Genomic DNA, 19,742 nt, shown 5'->3' on the forward strand with positions numbered 1-19,742 from the left:
TAAGGTAGAAGATGAGGCATTCTTCCTCCAGGTGTCAGGTGGCTTGCATTTGGCAGTGAATGAGGCCCAGGACTTGCATATCCTTGGTGGAGTGGGAGGAGGAATTGAAGTGGTCAGCCACAGGATGGTGAAGTTGTTTGGTGCGTGTTTCCCAGAGGTGTTCCCTGAAATGTCCCACGAGTTGGTGTCCTATCTCCCCAATGTAGAGAAGATCACATCAGAAGCAACAGACACAATAGATAAGGTGTCTGGATGTGCAGGAAAATCTCTGCCAGATGTGAATGAGGAGGGAGGTGTGGGCACAGGTTTTGCACTTCTTACGGTGGGAAGGGAAGGTGGGGGGCATGGAACTAACAAGAGTCACAAAAGGAATGGTCTCTGCAGAATGCTGATAGGGGTTAGCAAACATTGCTGGCCGCACGGAAAAATATTTCCCCCTCAAATGTCTATCAGACAATTGTTATTAATTTAACATGAACTGCTCAGATGAACCTCTGACTTTCTAATGCAAAAATTCCCTTTTCTCTATCAAATTGTGGAGTCGTGTCTGTTTAAGTGTAAGTTGGAACATATTTACCCAATGCTTAAACAAGCATCAACATTATATATAAATGGATTCCTACACAATTAACAAAGTTTCACAATGATTATATGTTGCATAAAGTATGCTTTTTAAAATTTGATTTATAATTGTCACGTGTACCATGAAGAAGTGAAAAGTATCATTTTGTGCGCCATCCAGGTAAATCATACCGTACAGAAGTACATCAAGGTAATAGAACAGAATGCAGATTATAGTGTTACAGCTACAGAGAAAGTGAGGAGAGAGATCAACTCTAATATATGAGAGATCAGTTCAAAAGTCAGATAATGGTGAGGAAGAGACTGTTCTTGAATCTGCTGGTACATGTTTTCAAACTTCTGTATCTTTTGGTTATAAGTTTGGTCACTGAGCTGTTAGATTTGTTCTCAGATGTTTTGTCACCATATTAGATAACATCATCAGTGAGCCTCTGCTGAAGCACTGGTGTTTTGTCCTGCTTGCTATTTATCTGTTTGTTGTGGTGGGTGATATCACTTCTGGTTCTTTTACTGAGAGGTTGGTAAATGGGGTCCAAATCAATATGTTTGTCAATGGAGTTCTGGTCTGAATGCCAGGCCTCTAGGAATTCCTAGCTTTGTCATCACAAAGTGCAAAAAATTAGAAGAAACCCACAAAGACACAAACAACATCCTTACCAGTATTAAGTTTACCAAAGAGGAAATGAACAACAACAGACTCCCCTTCCTAGATGTCACAGTAGAACGCAAAGCTAATGGACAGCTACATTCCAGCATTTACAGGAAAGCCACACACACTGACCAGATACTCAACTACAGGAGCAATCATCCCAACACCCACAAATGGAGCTGCATCAGGACATTATTTAAATAGCCACAACACACTGCAACACCCAGGAGCTAAGAGAAGCCAAAGAAAAACACCTATGCAATGTATTCAGTAACAACGGGTATCCGATAGGTGCAGTCCGCCGATTCCTACACAATAGACTTAAACAAGAAGACACAACACGCCCAGAAACTTTAGCCACCCTGCCATACATTAAAGGCATCTTAGACTATTTCAGCACCAACACACTGAAACAGTTCCTAATTAATTTAAAGGACCCCGTACCAACAAAAGCAGAACAAATGTCATATACAAAATACCCTGCAAGGACACAACAAACATTACATTGTGCAGACAGGCAGGAAACTAGTCACCAGGATAAATGAGCACCAACTAGCCACCAAAAGACATGACTAACTATCACTAGCATCCATAAACACAGATGAAGTGGGACACCAGTTCGACTGGGACAATACATCCATCCTGGGACAGGCTAAACAAAGGCACGCACGGGAATTCACAGAGGCCTGGCATTCAAACTGGAACTCCATTAACAAACATATTGATTTGAACCCCATTTACCAACCTCTCAGAGAAAGAACCAGGAGTGATATCACCCACCACAACAGACCAAGACAGATAAATAGCAAGCAGGACAGAATTCCAATGATTCATCGGAGGCTCACTGATGATGTTACCTAGCATGGTGACGAAATGTCTAAGAAGGAATCTACCAGTTCAGCAAGCAAACTTACCATCTGATCCACAACCTGAGCTACAAATCTTCTCCAAAATTCTGTACCTTCTGCCCAATGGAAGAAAGTGGATGAGAGTATAACCAGGCTGGGAAGAATCTTTGATTATGTTAGCTGCTTTCCTGATGCAGCGGAAAGTATAGATGGAGCCAATGGAAGGAAGGTTGGCTTCATGATGGACTGGCTACATTCACAACTCACTACAATTTCTTGCAGTCTTGGGCAGAGCAGTTGCCCTATCAAACTGTTATATATCTAGATTGCATTCTTTCTATGGTGCATCTATACAAGTTGGTAAGAGTTATTGTGGACACTGCTAATTTCCTTAGCTTTCCAAGGAAGAAGAGGCATTAGTGTGATTTATTAACCAAAGCATCAACGTGGATGGATGAGGACAGGTTGTTGGTGATATTTACTCCTAGGAACTTGAAGCTCTCAACCATCTCCACCTCAGCATCATTGATACAGACAGAGGTGTGTTTTTCACTCCACTTCTGAAAGTCAATGACCAACTCCTTCATGTTGCTGACATTCACAGAGAAATTGTTGTCTTTAGGGCATGCTACTCAGCTCTCTATCTCTTTCTTGTACTCTGTCTTGTCATTGTTTGAGATCCAACCCAATATGGTGGTGTCATCAGCAAACTTGTAAATGGAATTAGAGCAGAAGATGACTATACAGTCATGAGTGTATAAGGAGTACAGTAGGGGGGTGGGTAAGCAGTTTTGAAGGCCCAAATCTCTGTGGTTCTGCCCATTTGATCCCACTGTAATAGGGATCCTGCAGCATTTGTGAACTAAAACCAGGTGTAATCTGTGACAACCACCTGATGAAGGTGCAGTGCTCCGAAAGCTAGTGCTACCAAATAAACCTGCTTGACTATAATCTGGTGTTTTGTGATTTTTAACTTTGTACACCGCAGTCCAACACCAGCATCTCCAAATCAGGTGTAGTCTGGTAACTGATCCAAGTGCTGACATTTCAGGTTTCAACTTTCCACAGAAAATGTGAGTGATATTCAACCGCTTAAGGACAGGCTATGAGACAGACCATTGAAAATGTGACCATTTGAAGCAGAAATGGAACCTGAGGAATCTGAGCTCAAATTGTGGCTGTGGCAAATGTCAAGTCTAAAACTGCAGTACAGTATTCGGGGAATGCTACGCTGTTGGAGGTGCCATCTTTCAGATCAGCCATTCAAACATGATAAGATAAAAGAGCCCAACTTTGAACAAGAGCAGGTAAACTATGCTGTGTCCTGTCCAATCTTTATCCCTCAGTCAACATCATGGAAACAAATTATCTGATCATTATTGCACTGATGTTGTGTGAGTTTTTGTGTGAAATTTGGCTGCTGTGTTTTCTATATATCCATACTGACTCCACTTCAAGTGTACTTCAATAGCCATCAAGTACTTTGAGTGGGCAAGTTGTTTGAAGACATTTAATAAAATGCAATAAAACGCATTTCTCTTTCCAAACCAGATGGTTCAAGAAGCTTCCTCTCCTGCCAATAATGCGTAAACAAAAAAGAATACTGTCTAACCATTGGCCCAAAGACTCAAGTTTCATTTAAGTGCTATCAGCCACTGAAAAATTAAAAAGAATAAATGAGTAATAATTGGCTACAATGCTTTTACTTCATTACAAGTTATTGGAAATAAAAAGTAATATTTTAGATGTTTTATTGCAAACTGACTGCAAACTTCATCTGGGTACAATCGATGTCTGTCTATCTGTATGGGAAACCAGTTAGTGTCCCACTTCAATTTAAAAGAAGCACTGTCTGTTCAAAGCTATTAGCTACAGCCCTGGCAAATGCGTATGGCACAAGATAGCCAGAGTTCTACTGTGATAACACTTACACCTATCACCTATCCCTGACCACATCTAACCAGCCCAACCAATTATTGAGCCTAAATCCAACTTTAGAACTTTAATGCATTTAAAAAAAACTCCAGTTATAATGACATACAGTCATAGAGCCATCGAGATGTGCAGAAACAGATCCTTCAGTCCAACTCGTCCATGCCGACCAGATAGCCTAAATTAATCTAGTTCCATTTGCCAGCATTTAGCCCACATCACTCTATAATCTTCCTATTCATATACCCATCTGTACTCCTTAATTTTACCAGCTTCCACCACTTGCTCTGGCAGCTCATTCCATACACACACCACTCTTTGCATGGAAACATTGCCCCTTAGGTCCCTTCTAAATCTTTTCCCTCACACTTTAAACCTATGCTCTCTAGTTTTGGACTCCCCTACCATAAAGACAAGACATTGTCTATTTACCCTATTCATGCCCCCCATAATTTTATAAACTTCTACAAGGTCACCCGACAGCCTGCAACAATCCAGGGAAAATAGCTGCAGCTTATTCAACCTTTCCCTGTAGCTTAAAACCTTCCAACCCTGGTGACATTCTTGTAAATCTTTTCTGAACTCTTTAAAATTTCACAACATCCTTCCTGTAGCAGGGCGACCAGAATTGGATGCAGTATTCCAAAAGTGGCCTAACAATTTTTTTCTTCCTAAGCAAAAACTTCCTCTTGATTTTATGTACTTCTTCAAAAATATCCTAGGTGAAGATTAAACACATTCAATTTACAATTTATGCATTTAACCCACTTTTAAACAGGAGTATGTTGAGTTTGAAAATTTGAGATTAGTTTTAGAACCTGTAGATAAAAAAGCTGGCATCAGCACAAGCAACTATGAAACAGTTCAAACATTGTAAAACCCAACTAGTTTCCTAATTTCCTTTTAAAGAAGGAGACCTTCCCAGTCCAGAAGAAAAGGTTTATCCAATATTGCCTTAGGCTCCATTCCCACTGAAATATAGTGGACTGTTTACTGCCACCAGGGTAAAGAAAGGTGGACAATCAATGGCTTTAATAACAGCAGTGTACCCAAATCTTGAGAATGAGTCCTGCAAAGGATTTAATCTCATTTCTGAACAGAGGAACGAACGAAAATGCAATCACCAAACTGCTGTTCAAAGTTATTGTTTTAACAAATTTTGTTCAAATTCTTCAAACTGCTTTGTGGGATATCAAAATGTTGCCATTAGTAACTTGGAACATTTTCTGCACAGTTATGAGTCCACAAGATTGTCCGATTAAGTGACAGCACCTCTTAAATAAAGACTAAATTCAACCAAAGCAATTTGCACCATTTCACAGAACTTTGTGCTTAGCAGAGAATAAATAGTGTACTGTTGTTTGCCATTGAATAAATAGCCATAAAATGTATAACAGCCTGAATTTCTAACAAATGAAGACCAGAACACAATCAAACAAACATTTATTCAAATGAAAATTCATATTCCCTGGTGTTTAAAAATACTGCAAGTAAGTAATGCACATGAAAATAAATGGATATAGGGTTACATAGCTTTTCTAACAATTCCAGCATTTATTATTAACTTTCTTGTTGCCAAGAACTAAGACTTTTTTTAATGAGCTTTAATAATCTATTGAAATTTAAACATTGTATATCGTCACACTTCTTGTTTCATTATAATTGATGCTTATTGTTACGTAGAAACACGTTACTCTCATTTCAACTCGTCATATTGTAATTGCAACTCTATTATCAGTGCACTGACTGTGATGTCACCACTGACAGAAGGATGGTCATAAATGTAACATTTACAAAAGCTGTTTAACTTTAGAAAAAACAAATATCAATGATTATAACAGAATATAAACTGAAGACAAAATAAATTACTTGCTGAATTATTTCTGCATGCCCCTCACACAATAATCGCTAACTTTCTAACTTTGTTTCTCAAAAGACGTTCCCAATCACAGATGAATCTTAGAATCATTACGGTGCAGAAACAGGCCATTTGGTCTGTTGAGTCTACACCGACCATCCAAAGAGCATTCCCCCCCACCCCATTTACCATGGTTAACCCATCTAGCCGACACAACCCTGGAGACAATTTAGCATGGTCAACCCACCTAACCTGCACACCTTTGGACTGTGGGAGATGATTTGCTGTTTTCAATTTTTATAAAGTCTCCTGTCTCGCCTTAAAGAACGCTTGCCACTAATGATTTTTCATTTAAGGCTTGGTTAAATCAGAAAAATTCTCTACCCTGCTAGCTCAGCAACTTTTCCAATATGTTTGTAAATCATGATTTGTTTACCATGGCCGCTGCAATTTACACAGAGGTTTGGCTTTTTGGAATTGGTGTTTGTTTTTCTGCATTTGCTGTCAAGACAAACAAAAATAAAGACTATTACATCAGAGTTCCTGTGATCCTCTGGCATATGTTTGATGGATCACCATGTCAATTACCAGGCAGAGTATTTTCCCAGACTTTCCCAATATTGCTGCATTCCTTTTGAGACCAGAACTGTGCTCACAACTGTGTGGTCTAGCCAAGGTTATAAAAAAGTATAATTATTTTTGCAAATATATGCCCAGGTCTCTTTGCATCTTTGGCCTAATTATATATTTTTTACTTTAAAAGGAGTAGATGACCCTTTATTTCTTCCTACCATTTAGATCTGAGACAACAGGAAATTTTCCCACTCGACATTTAGATTCTTTTCAAATTCTTTCCCACAAAGCGGTTAGATGTACACAATCATGAATATATTTAAGACAAAGATCAATAAATCTTTGGGTTCAAAAGGAATTACAGGATATGCAGATAGTGCATGAAAGTGGACTTGGGTAAGGAGATCAGCCATGATCTTGCCAAATGTTGGAGCAGAATTGAAGGATTAAATGGCCCTCTCTTAGGCCTTTGCTTTCAAATGCAGCAACTCAAACATGAAATTGTGGGCGGCACGGTGGCACAGTGGTTAGCACTGCTGCCTCACAGCGCCAGAGACCCGGGTTCAATTCCCGCCTCAGACTGTGTGGAGTTTGCACGTTCTCCCCGTGTCTGCGTGGGTTTCCTCCGGGTGCTCCGGTTTCCTCCCACAGTCCAAAGATGTGCAGGTCGAGGTGAATTGGCCATGCTAAATTGCCCGTAGTGTTAGGTAAGGGGTAAATGTAGGAGTATGGGTGGGTTGCGCTTCGGCGGGGCGGTGTGGACTTGTTGGGCCGAAGGGCCTGTTTCCACACTGTAAGTAATCTAAGATATTATGTGCTACAGAAGTTGCTGGATATGCTCAGCAAGTCTGGCAGAATCTGTGAAGAAAAATCGGAGGAAGACCCACCGGACCTGAAACGTTAACTCTGACTTTTCTTCACAGATGATGTCAGACCTGCTGAACATTTACAGCAACTTCTGTTTTTGTTCCTGATTTACAGCATCCGCAGTTCTTTCAGTTTTTATGAAATTATGTGCTGTTTAATCACCCATTCTTAAGAGTTGTCAACATTTTACATTTTGTTGCAGTCTTCCCCCATAGTAACTATATCTCCAAATTAGTTGTTTTCACGAATTTTTCATTTTGCATTTCTGTTTACTTATCACAATCATTTACTTAAATTGTTGACAGTAGTGGTCGGAACACCAATTCCTATGAAACACCTTATCCCACTTTTCACCTGTCTGAGTAACTTGCCTTTAACCCCTGCTCAGTTATCTGTTTTGTAAACAATTTGTTACCTGGTCTGGGTTTTGTCACATGGTTAAATATTCTTCTCTGGTCTACATTATCTAAGGTCTTTTAAAAGTTTGAATGTAGCACATCCACTAACTCTTGTTGACTTTTTATGTCACATCTTCAAAGAATTAAAAATGTTAATCAAAAAGAGCTCATCTTTGTTATATATTTGGATTCTAGATATTTTTGTCTTACATGAGTGAAAACGAAAGTTTCATTATCTAAGCTAAATCCAGGGTCCACAGTTCCCTGGATTTGTTCTTTTATTTGAAATACGAGAATCAATTTAGAGTATGCCAAACCTCTGGTCTCATTCCTCTTCCAATTTCCTTCTTCAAAAATAAATAATAATACATGTTCTACCATTTGTCCCTCGCTGCTTTGTGTGTGTACAGATCCATTCAGGCCCATGATTTTATCCTGGAATTATGATTAGTTTATCAATTAGCATTTGGTAATATTTCTGACCTTCCCTCTAATGCCATGAAATAGTTTTTCCATTCATACTTGGATTATACATAAACATGTTTTTACCTGCAGATACAAGTGTGTTAAGGATCAAGTTTGGGCATGCATTAAACTATATTACCCTGGATTGTTGGATTTTCACTAACTGTGGGCACATTGCATGGAATTTCCAATTAAAGCCTGTGAGGCGAAGGAAATAGAATGTAAGAATAGGATAGTTCCAAATACTGCAAAGGTTAAGTGAGTAAGCAGAAATTTGGCTGATGGAGAGCAATGTGGGAAAATGCAAACTTGTTCACTTTGGCAGGAGAGTAGAAAAACAAACAGCACATTATTTAAATCAGGAACGATTGCAAGACTCTGAGGTGCAAACCTATTGGGTGTTCTGGTAAATGAATCACAAAAGAAAATGCAACTCAAAGATATTGCGAGTGATTAAGGAGGTAAATTAGAATCAGAATCCCTACAGTGTGGAAATAGGCCCTTCAGCCCAACATGTCCACACCAACCCTCCAAAGATTAATCCACCCAGAACCCCATTCCCCATATATTTACCCCTGACTATTGCACCTAATCTACTCATCCCTGAACACAATGGGCATTTTAGCATGGCCAATTCACCTAACCTGCACATCTTTGGACTGTGGTAGGAAACTGGAACACCCAAAAGTAACCCACACAGACAATGTACAAACAGTCACCTGGGGCTGGAATTGAACCCAGGTCCCTGGTGCTGTGAGGCAGCAGTGCTAATCACTGAGCCACCATGCCACCCCAAGCTATGATTTATTGCAAGAAGAACTGAACATAGAAAAAGGGATGTTTGGCTAAGCTCATACAAGACATTGGGGAATTTAAATCTGGGATAGTGTGTACAGGTTTAGTTTTCTCATTTAAGAAAGGACCTAATTACATTCAAAACGGTTCAGGGAAGATTCATTCAACTAATTCCTGGAGCTGAGGTAGTAATCCTAGGAGGCTAGCTTGGACATTTGGCACTTCTATCCTCTGGAATTTAGAAGAATGAAGGAGAACTTTTGAAATATAAGATACTGAATAGACTTTCCAGGATGGATACTAAAAGGATGTTTCCCACTTTGAGAGATAACCACAGAACAGAGTTTAAAAAAAAGAGGTCTCTCATTTAAGACAGATTATGAGATTTGTTTTTTTTTCTCTGGGAGTTCCAAGTCAATGTAATTCTCTTTCCCCAAAACATGGAAGCATGTTCATTGAATTATTTTTCAAAAAATTTCATACAATTTTGTCGTTTCCTTCCTGTGTCATCCTGTTGGGCAGTGAGTTCCAGATCCCCAAGACACTCCACAAGAAAACGTTTTACTCCTTTTCTCTTTAAATCAGCTACCAATTCCATCTGATGCCCCTACAAAGGGAAGTAGGTCATTCCTATCCATTCAACCCTTGGTTCTCTAAATCTCAAAGAAATCTCTATTCAGCTCTCTTTTATGACGAAACCAACTTTCCTGGCTTTAATATGTTCCACTCCAATAACATCCTTGTAAATCATCTCTTGAGCAATCACATCCTTCCTGAACTGCAATGCCCAACTATTACATGCAGTACTCTAGCTGTGATCAACCCGTGTTTTATGTATTTCAAATATTACTCTTGTTGTTGTAGTATTCAAAATATTAGGTATCTTAGGTGCCTACATTCACCACTTTATTCGCCTATCTTGCTACCATCTTGGGAAGAGATTGATGAATAATAGCTATAGAACACAGGAATCGCAAAGCATTGAATAACTGGAATTTTGTAGAGAGCAGAGATGGAATGAAATTGGTATAATACGAGGGCTTTATACAAGAACTGTAAATCCAACAAGTGATTTCATGTTTTAAGCATTAATTCATGTTCCTACACTTTTTTTTAAACATTTATTTAATAAATGAGGAAGAAATGAAACAGTCTTTCCGGGCCATGCCAGTCCAAGGATTTAAAATGCTAATTGCAGCTATAGAATAAAGGGAATATTTTCTGCATCTGGCCTATGTTTCACAGTGTATGTGCTACTTCAACCTATGACAACTCTAGGCTCTATCTTATGCAAAAAGATGGCTATTAATGCAAACTAATGCAAGCCATAAATTTCAAGCTCATTTCTCCCTTAGATGAGGTCATCCTCATCATTCCATGTACATGAGAGACATATTGGAAAATGAAGGCAGAGAAGCCTTCCCTTGCATCCAAGACCGTGCCACCCTCCGCTAGATATCATACCCCTGATACACAGCATGTGTACAACAACACAAGAATCACTCATAGTTACCTGTAATCCAAACTATCTTCCTTTTTTCTTTTTTATTTCATTGTTAATTACATACTAGATTAAATAGTCACCTAGGAAGTAAAATTATCAGGATTTCTTTGTATTTGTTGCTGTTTTGATGAAAACTGGATATAATAACAGAAGCACTTTTTGGTGGTTTAACTTACCTTGACATTTGTTACCTTGCTCTTCATAGCCTTCTTTGCACATGCACTTCCCTATTGGGACCAACCATTCCCCATCAGCACTGCAGTACATTTTTGGAGTGTCATCTTTGATTGAGTTGTTGACACACGTGCCTTGCACTTCTACCAGTGAGGATGAATCAGCCCCTGTGATCGTGTCTTCAAAGAAAGCAAGGTTGTGGAAAGTAGATGGGCACTTCTTGTAGTACACACGTACAGAGACCAGAGCAATACAGGCACCAACATCTTGAAATGCTAGATAGAATCCCTTTTTAGACAGTGGGCCAACATCTCGCACTTCTGTATTTAACTTCATAACTCGATCTCCAAGGTCAAGCTCTGTGAAACTTTCATCTGCTGCTATTGTATCAATTTTAATGTACTGGTTTTCTCTGATATTTCTCCCATCTTCATCATTGGATTCAAAATGATATACATTAAAAGTCTCTTTGCAGGTTCCAAGACCTCCAGGAAGACTATTGCAGTCTCTTAATGTAAATTTTAGCTCAATGAATATACGGCGGGCCCCTTCATTGGAGATCCAGTTAGTTTGGAGCCAGTTATTCTGATTTTGCTCCATAACATTACACACTTGGTACGTGTGTATTGGAGTGTAATTCTCATCAACCTCACTGATTTCTTCCCACTGTGAAAGTAAGCAGAAGTACAGCATTAAATACAACATTGTAAAGCAACATGTCACAATGTTAATAAACAGTATTTGTCATGGCAGATCTTTGGGGAATTCACAGGTTAGTCATTATTAAAATATTATAAGTTACAAAATTTGCAATAAAAATGCAGCAGTAAGGTGATTTCTTTTGGTAATCAGTACATGTATGTTTTGTTCTTTCATTTCTATATTTCACAGGCAATTCTATTTATCTTGTCCCATTATTTTATTTCTCTTTCCTACTCACTTCTGTATCTTTCTTTTCTGCACTTTATACTCCTGTTTATCCCTCTTTGTTTCTTCGCTTCTCTCCCTCCTTGCATTATTTTTGCATTTCATTTCTGTATTTCTTTAATACACTTCAATCTTATATTCTCCTGTTACTCCTTTTCTAATTTTCCTGCCTTACTTTCTATCACTATTTTTCTTCTGTCTTCTTATTCATGTCTATCCTTCTCTGTCACACTTGCTCACTTCTGTAATAGTCACCATATGGAGGGTTGCACAAAACAACACTTCTGTGAAAAGAGAGGAAAGAGAATGGACTGAGATGTGCAAACAAATCAAGTAAAGGATAGGCAGTGAGAGGAGGAGCAAAAGAACTCTGGTAAGCAGACAAGAGACAGGCACAGGATTGAGAGTAACTTGGGATACTATTGGTGGTGAATTGCCACTTCACATATGGGACAGGCAGTGTCTGAGAATTCTCTGTTGTGACTGTTGGGTACTTCAACGCATAGCATGACTAAAGCTCATCCAAGATGAGCTCTGATGAAGTTTACTAATTTCAAAATTTTATTAGATTTTTTTTTATTAACATGCATTGTCAATAGCAGCCCTCAGGTAAGTCGTCATAGTAACCAAATATTGGGGGGGGGATTGAGAAAAGGAAGAACAGCAGCCTAGATCAGGAAAGACAGTGATGATAGTGAGAGGCCAATTCAGATTATGATCTGATGCTGATGGCAGGTTATGTTTTTAATATTGAATTGGGAGACACTGTCATGCTTTTTTTCAGATCCCCATTCATGGGGTCATAGAGTTACCCAGCACCAAAACAGACTGTTCGGTCTAACCAGTCCCTGCTAAACATAATCCCAAACTAAACTGGTCCTGCCTGCCTGCTCCTGGCCCATATCCCTCCAAACCTTTTCCATTCATGAACTTATCTAAGTGTCTTTTAAATGTTGTAACGGTAACCACATCCACCGCATCCTCAGGAAGTTCATTCCTCATGTGAACCCCACTCTGTGAAAAGAATTTGCCCATCATGTGTTTTTTTTAAATCTCTATGTTCCCTAGTCTCAAAATCCCCCATTCTAGGGAAAAGACACATATAATTAACCCTACCTATACCCCTCATGATTTTATAAACCTCTATAAGGTCACCTCTCAAACTCCTGTGCTACAGTGAAAAAAGTCCCAGCTTACCCAGCCATTCTTTATGAACCAAACCTTCCTACTCGGCAACATCCTGGTAAATATCTTCTGAACCCTCTCTAACTTAATAATATCCTTCCTATAGCATAACAGTGTTGCTAATTTGGTGGAAACCTGTGGCAATGCCTTTTAAAGTACCTGATATGTAGCACATTGACCTAGTTTACCTGAATGCAGCAACACCACTGCATTGGAAAAAACAACATTACAAAGGTGGCCTTACGTAGGCTCGATCAAATAAGAATCTTTGATAATCTGTATCAGGAACGGGCTTAGATGTCTTGTTTTCTTATCTACACTAAAGCAGTAGCCAGCAACATCCATCTTGCAATGAGACTGTGTAAGGGGCACTTGTTCAGTCCCTGAGAATGGACTTGGTTCTTTTATTAAAGCTACTTCATTACACATTACCAGATCCAAAGATCCAAACAGGAATAAGGCAATTTTGCGTCAATTAATATGTAATGAGGTAGTTTGATAAATGAACTCAGAATAAATATTTTATATCAGTTTCATGGCAGAGGATGCTGATAGCATTCCAAAAATGAGAATACTAAATAATCAAGGAAGAAGAATCATTTGGGTGGCACGGTGGCACAGTGGTTAGCACTGCTGCCTCACAGCATCAGAGACCTGGGTTCAATTCCTGCCTCAGGCGACTGACTGTGTGGAGTTTGTATGTTCTCCCTGTGTCTGCGTGGGTTTCCTCCCACAGTCAAAAAATGTGCAGGTTAGGTGAGTTAGCCATGCTAAATTGTCTGTAGTGTTAGGTGTAGGGGAATGGATTTGAATTGGGTTGTGGTCAGTGTGGACTTGTTGGGCTGAAGGGCCTGTTTCCACACTGTTAATAAGAAGTAAGTACATTTTTTTCCTCAAATGACTGTATTAGGGAAACTAATGGGGATAAAAGGCAATGAGTCCCCTGGACCTGACAGATTGCATCCTAGGGTATCAAAGGAAGTAGCCTGAGAAACAATGGACACACTGGTAGTAATCCAATAACACTCTGGAAGCTCCTCATTACCCAGGAGAAAGCAGGTTGTTTGACTCCATTCCCAACTAATGCACAGTGGCAGCAGTATGTACCATCTGCATAATACAGTGCAGCAAAATGCCCAGTTTCTCCAACAGAACCTTCCAAATCTGCATCCCCTACCAACTGGTAAGAGAAGGGCAGCAAATGCATGGGAACTCCATGACCTGCAAGTTTGCCTCCAAGTCAAACACCATCCTGATTTGGAACTGTAACACCATACCTTCACTGTCACTGGGTCAAAATCCTGGAACTACCTTCCTTACACCCTACATGATATTTCACTGCAGCATCTCAAAAGGCAGTCACCGTTATCTTCACGAGGGCAGTAAGTGTTTATCTCACCACTAACACCACCATTCACAAACAAACTTTAAAAGACTTTCTACTTCTGATTTTGGGCTTTAATTCTCCTAAATCAAAAGTGGTAAGGAGATATGTTTAATTATATAAAAGAAAACCACTATTTTCTTTTTAAAGTTATATTTTCTCTATAGTTTGCTGTTTTAATGGTTATAGAGGTGAATACAGCTAAGTTTTATTGCCTACCTTTGATTCTTTTTGGCTGCTTTAATAGAATAAATTTCAATAAACTGATTGTCCTAACCCTAGAACATGTTTCCCAGTTTCTAGTTACTTCATTAATTTGCATTAAAATAAACACCTAGACCATGTACAATTCAGGAATATAAATATGTGTTTTAGTCACAAGTACTGAACAATAAAACTGCTGAAATAGCAATACTAATCAAAGCAGACTATTAAAGAATTAATATTAAAAGACCATCCCAACTGGCATCACTCTTACACAGGAACAAAAAAAGTACTCCAGGGAAAGTTGGACTAAAGGTATTGCAGTTATTATATATTTATAATTATGACTATGTACACAGAATGAAGAACATTTTCCATTCTGCTTTTAAAATATCCTTGTAGAGAAAAGTAAAAGTATTGTTTGATGATGATAGCAGATTTCTCACAAATAGATTCAGTGAAGTGCTATATTGCCTTTCAAGATCATCACATTGTACCAAGCAGGATATGTTTTTAAATTAGAAATATTCCTTAATCGTCCTTTCTTTAAGAAAAAGCAATGTTAGGCTGATTGAACGGATAACCTTGATCTTTTCTGCATTTATTGCTTAGACTAACTAGAATGCCATTCCCTTATGTCTAAATGACCTGGTAACAAAAAACCTTCTAAATTTGTGCAGCCACTTGCAAAACAGTCTTGTACCCAACTCCCTAGACACTAATCTGTCCGCAGCTTTTCACACAGATAATATTACATTTGCGGCTTAGTCTCAACAACTGCATCCATAAATCAATTTCAATCCAGCTTTAATTATCTATCTGTAATCAGGGCTATTCAGGCCACATTTACATCTCATTCCTGCTGGCCAAGTAGTCACATTAGTCTTTTGAAGCTTACTCAAGCTTAAATTATTATATTCTCTGATAAACATTGAAGCCCTTTCAGCCTAAATTTCGTGAGCAGCATTAATGTATCTCAGGAGCAGAAATATCTATGAGGAAATCATGATACAAAGGCCTCCTCACACCCAATAATGTTTTTTTTTAATGCTGTCACTTAGACTGAACTTGATGTAATCATTCAGCATCCCAAATTCAGCAGCAGCAAATGGAATCATCATTCTCCAATTGCAGTACACCCTTTGATTATTATGGCACTGGACTGAAACACCAAATCATATGTAGAATTTTGTTGTTCTATCACCCATATTTTGCTTTGCCAATGAACACTTATCAAAGAATAAACAGTCATTGTAGAGTATGACATGTTATGTATGATTTTGTGTAAAATACACATACCCTCAGCTTTTCATTGCAAATAAAATGCATCTCATAAGCATACATGAATGAATTTTCACTAAATATATATGTGAAAGCCTGAATACAAGCTAAGAGTCATTTAGCTAAATGGAGATGAGCAGATTAATCAGATGTAGAGGGTCTTCTATCCTCAGCTGTTAGCATAACAACTGTCAGATTCGATGTTTCTTGTATATGGGGAATATGAAATTCTTCACATAGCACATAGGACAGTAGGTGCTCACCAATTACACAGATGAACTAATATGAGTTTTTAATGAAATAATGAAGGACATGTTAGCCCATTTATCTACTACACTTCAGGAAAGATGGATTCTCAAAGGAAATATGCTTTAGCCGCTATGGAGCTTGTAGCCAACAAGGCTCCTGCCAAAATGTAGCTCCTATACAGTAATAGGAAGAAGAAAAATGTACGTTAGTTTTTAAGATGCTACAGTAAGACAATACATCAATAACAGTACCTTTTAAAGAAGCACTTGTTTTATAAGTTGCACATACTGTGATGATGGTGTGGTTTAAAGAGGTTATCCTTTTTTTAGAAAAAGACAGAGATGCTGAGTTGTCCAGTTGGAAAGCCAGTAAAGTAAACAGTTTGTTTTAAAAGTTGGAACAATAGAAGCAGCCTGGATGGGTGCAGCCAGCTCTCACAAACCAGAGTTTCTAGTTTTTAGCTTTGCGTTTCAGCATCAGTTGCTGTTGGAGTCTCAACCAGGTTAGAAGCTGCAGTCAAGGTCTCCTGTCTGCTACTGTCTCTGAGTTTTCACTTGACTTTTTTTTTCTTTCTACTACTGGATTGCATGTGAGAAATTCTGATTTCTGAATTTGTCTTCTTTGCCAAAGGTGTGTACATGGGATGTTAATATATTGAAACAGTTATTTACTAATAGTTACTATAGCTATTTTTCTGTTAAATTTTCCAAAGAGTTAAGTTATTCTAAATTCTTCTTTCTTTTGTTGTATTTTAACTCCAGTATTTGCATAAATTGTGTTTTGCTTAACATCGAAATGTTTGACTAGTCTAATTGCATCTGGAACATAAGTACTTTACATTTCCCTTTAAAATAAGAAACATTAGAGTCTAGGTTGCCTTCTTAAAATAGTCTGAGGGGGTCTGGTCTGTTCTATAACAATACCTATACAGTAATTAAGAAATAAACAGCAGAAAGGAGAGACATGGGTCAAACAAATTTGCACCATTCAGAGTTTGTGAAGCATCAACACATCTTGGAACTTGGTCCATTGCTCTTTGTTAATTCCTAGTTTAGATGTTACCCCACTTTCAATGAAAATATTTTCACTGATTTTTGTGGAAACACATAATAGCACATTTGGAGGGAACCTTGATTTTTTTTAAATAGTTTGAAATGGGTGCCACAAATCACCAGCCTATCTGGTATCTCCTTATTTTTATTAACTACATTGGGAGAAATCTATAGAGACTTTTAAAGATACAACTGATTAGTATGTAGTACGTAGAAAAGGATTAACGAAAAAGAAAAACAGCAAATTGTGTTTGTCTAAGTTAGAATCACAGAATCCCTCCAGTGCAGAAAGAGGCTATTCGGCCCATTAATTCTGCACCAACCCTACAAAAAGCATCCCACCCTATACCTGCATTCGTTATTACTAGTCCACCTAGCCTGCACATTCCTGGATGCTACAGGGCAATTTAGCATGGCTAATGCACCTAAACTGCGTATCTTTGAACTTTGGGAGAAAACTAGAGCAGCGGAAAGAAAGCCACACAAACACAGGGAGAACATGCAAACTCCACACAGTAATACAAGACTGGAACCCAATCCAGATCTCTGGTGCTGTGAGGCAGCAGTGTTAATGAAATTATAAGAAGTGGTGACAAGTGTGGTAAGGTTGGTGCCATTTATGTGAACCTTTTGACAAAGGGCCATTCATTTTGCTAACAAAACCAATTTAAGCCAATAGAATTAAAGGGACAGTAATGCTGTGGATATGAAGTTGGACAAAGTCAAAAATCACATGACACCTGGTTATAGTCCAACTGCAAAGGAAACCGCAAGCTTTCAGAGCCCTGAGATCTCCTTCCTCAGCATTAGTTGGTTGAGCGTCAGAAGCAGAGTTGTGGTGAGCAGTATATTTAATTTTTAAAGATTGAATGAAATATATGCTCCCCAGATGGAGGAGATAAGCAAACTGATGAAACACAGAGACATGCAGAAAACAAGATGTAATGCAGAGAAGTTGAAGTGACACACACTGGCAGGAATTATCATTGTCATCTTATGTTCTCCATATTCTCTTATTCCCAATTTGCTTGCTTTAACACAAACTTTTTAAGAAGTTTTTTCATGGGATGTAGACTTCCAAGTCAGGCCTTTTAAAAAACTATTATTTGCTGTTCATCTCCGAAATGAACTGTGAGACTTGACTAAGCCATTGCAAAGGAATATTACAGTGAATCTGGATTCACGTGTAGGCCAGATCCAGTAAGAATGGCAGATTCCTTACCCTAAAGGATATTAGAGAGCCAGATAGATTTTTATAGCAATCAGTAAAGGAGTTGTCATGATCTCCATGACAGAGCCTAGCTTTATTTTCCGGCTTTATTGAACAGAAACTGCAGGAGCTGATGTATTAGAAATTGAACCCATGTCACTGAAACATTAGCCTATGGCTCTGAATTATTGGTCTTGTTATTGTTACTGTGTCACCAATTTCCTCTAGAATGATAAAGAAAATAGAGGAGCTGCAAGACATGTATTTTTAAAAGACTGACTACCTGACTCAGTGTAAATGTAGATTTTCCTCCATGGACACCAGTTTGACAGGGAGAGCCTCAGATACATATTCTAGTCATCTGCCTGTTTGTCAAAACGAAAACAGCAGAAGTCTGGAATGGCTTTCAGGCAACAGTTTCAGGTCTGCCTGATACCAATGTCCAGCAAAGGTTTGAACGTTCAAAACTTTTGAATCATCTGAGGGTGTTGGCTTTATAGAGGGAAACAGAATTTATATTTCACATTGCCTTTGTCTTCTTCAGCCTCTTGGATCAGATGCTCACAGGAGCAATCTTCAATGATTCCTATATGGGAATGTTCACTGAACTCAGGCAGAAGGAAAAGAAATTGGAGGCTGGTGGTGATGCTTGCTACCTCACTTTCTTAGTTACATGATTTACACAGACCAAAGAAATCTCATGAAATTCCCTAATTGTTGTGAAGCTGCGATGTGGAAGTGCTGGTGTTGGACTGAGGTGGACAAAGTCAGAAGTCACACAACAGCAGGTTATAGTCCGACAGGTTTAGTTGAAATCACAAGCTTACGGAGCGTTGACTTCACCTGACAAAGGAGCAGTGCTCCAAAAGCTTGTGGTTTCAAATAATCCTGTTGGACTATAACCTGGTGTAGTGTGACTTCTGAAATTGTGAAGCTTGATCATGATACTATCAAGTACTAGAATAATCTTCAAGAGCTTTCAACAAGTTCTTCAAAAGATTTTAAAGACAGGATGCGATTTTTATAAAGCAAATTGTGAAGGCTGGATTTATCCATTATGATAGTAAAAACACCAGTGCATATAGAGTAGACAGTCAGAAACTTTTTCCCCGGGTACAACAGAGTGTTACAAGGGGACATAAATTTAAGGTGAAGGGTGGAAGGTATAGGGGAGATGTCAGGGGTGGGTTCTTTACCCAGAGAGTGGTGGGGGCATGGAATGCGCTGCCTGTGGGAGTGGTAGAGTCAGAATCTTTGGTGACCTTTAAGCGGCAATTGGATAGGTACATGGATGGGTGCTTAAGCTAGGACAAATGTTCGGCACAACATCGTGGGCCGAAGGGCCTGTTCTGTGCTGTATTGTTCTATGTTCTATGTTCTATGTTCTATATATACAAAAGGTCCTACATCAAAATCAGAAACCAGAAAACTCAGGTTAAAAATGCATATGGAAGCTTTTAATCAGATGAAAAAAATAGGATAGCTCTCTGACTGACAAAAAAATGAAGAAATAACAGATGTTATTTTCAACTGTTAGTCTTCCCTGCTTTCTGGAACAATTGAGGTCACTGTCACTCATGATCTTGTGTTCCTCCTTGCTCAGTT

The 19,742-nt window shown here is 38.7% G+C and overlaps 1 protein-coding gene across 3 annotated transcripts in view; it reads right to left on the reverse strand.

The window, feature by feature from the left end:
* LOC122563792 (ephrin type-A receptor 5-like) overlaps nucleotides 1-19,742 on the reverse strand; it is a 322,656-nt gene that overhangs the window by 245,075 nt on the left and 57,839 nt on the right. For all 3 annotated transcript variants that reach the window (XM_043718010.1, XM_043718007.1, XM_043718006.1), the window contains exon 3: nucleotides 10,648-11,311. In XM_043718010.1, the coding sequence (XP_043573945.1) occupies nucleotides 10,648-11,311 (664 nt within the window). The remainder of the gene's footprint in view (nucleotides 1-10,647; nucleotides 11,312-19,742) is intronic.

This window comes from Chiloscyllium plagiosum, chromosome 2, assembly GCF_004010195.1.
Source record: "Chiloscyllium plagiosum isolate BGI_BamShark_2017 chromosome 2, ASM401019v2, whole genome shotgun sequence".
NCBI classification, from domain to species: Eukaryota; Metazoa; Chordata; class Chondrichthyes; order Orectolobiformes; family Hemiscylliidae; genus Chiloscyllium; species Chiloscyllium plagiosum.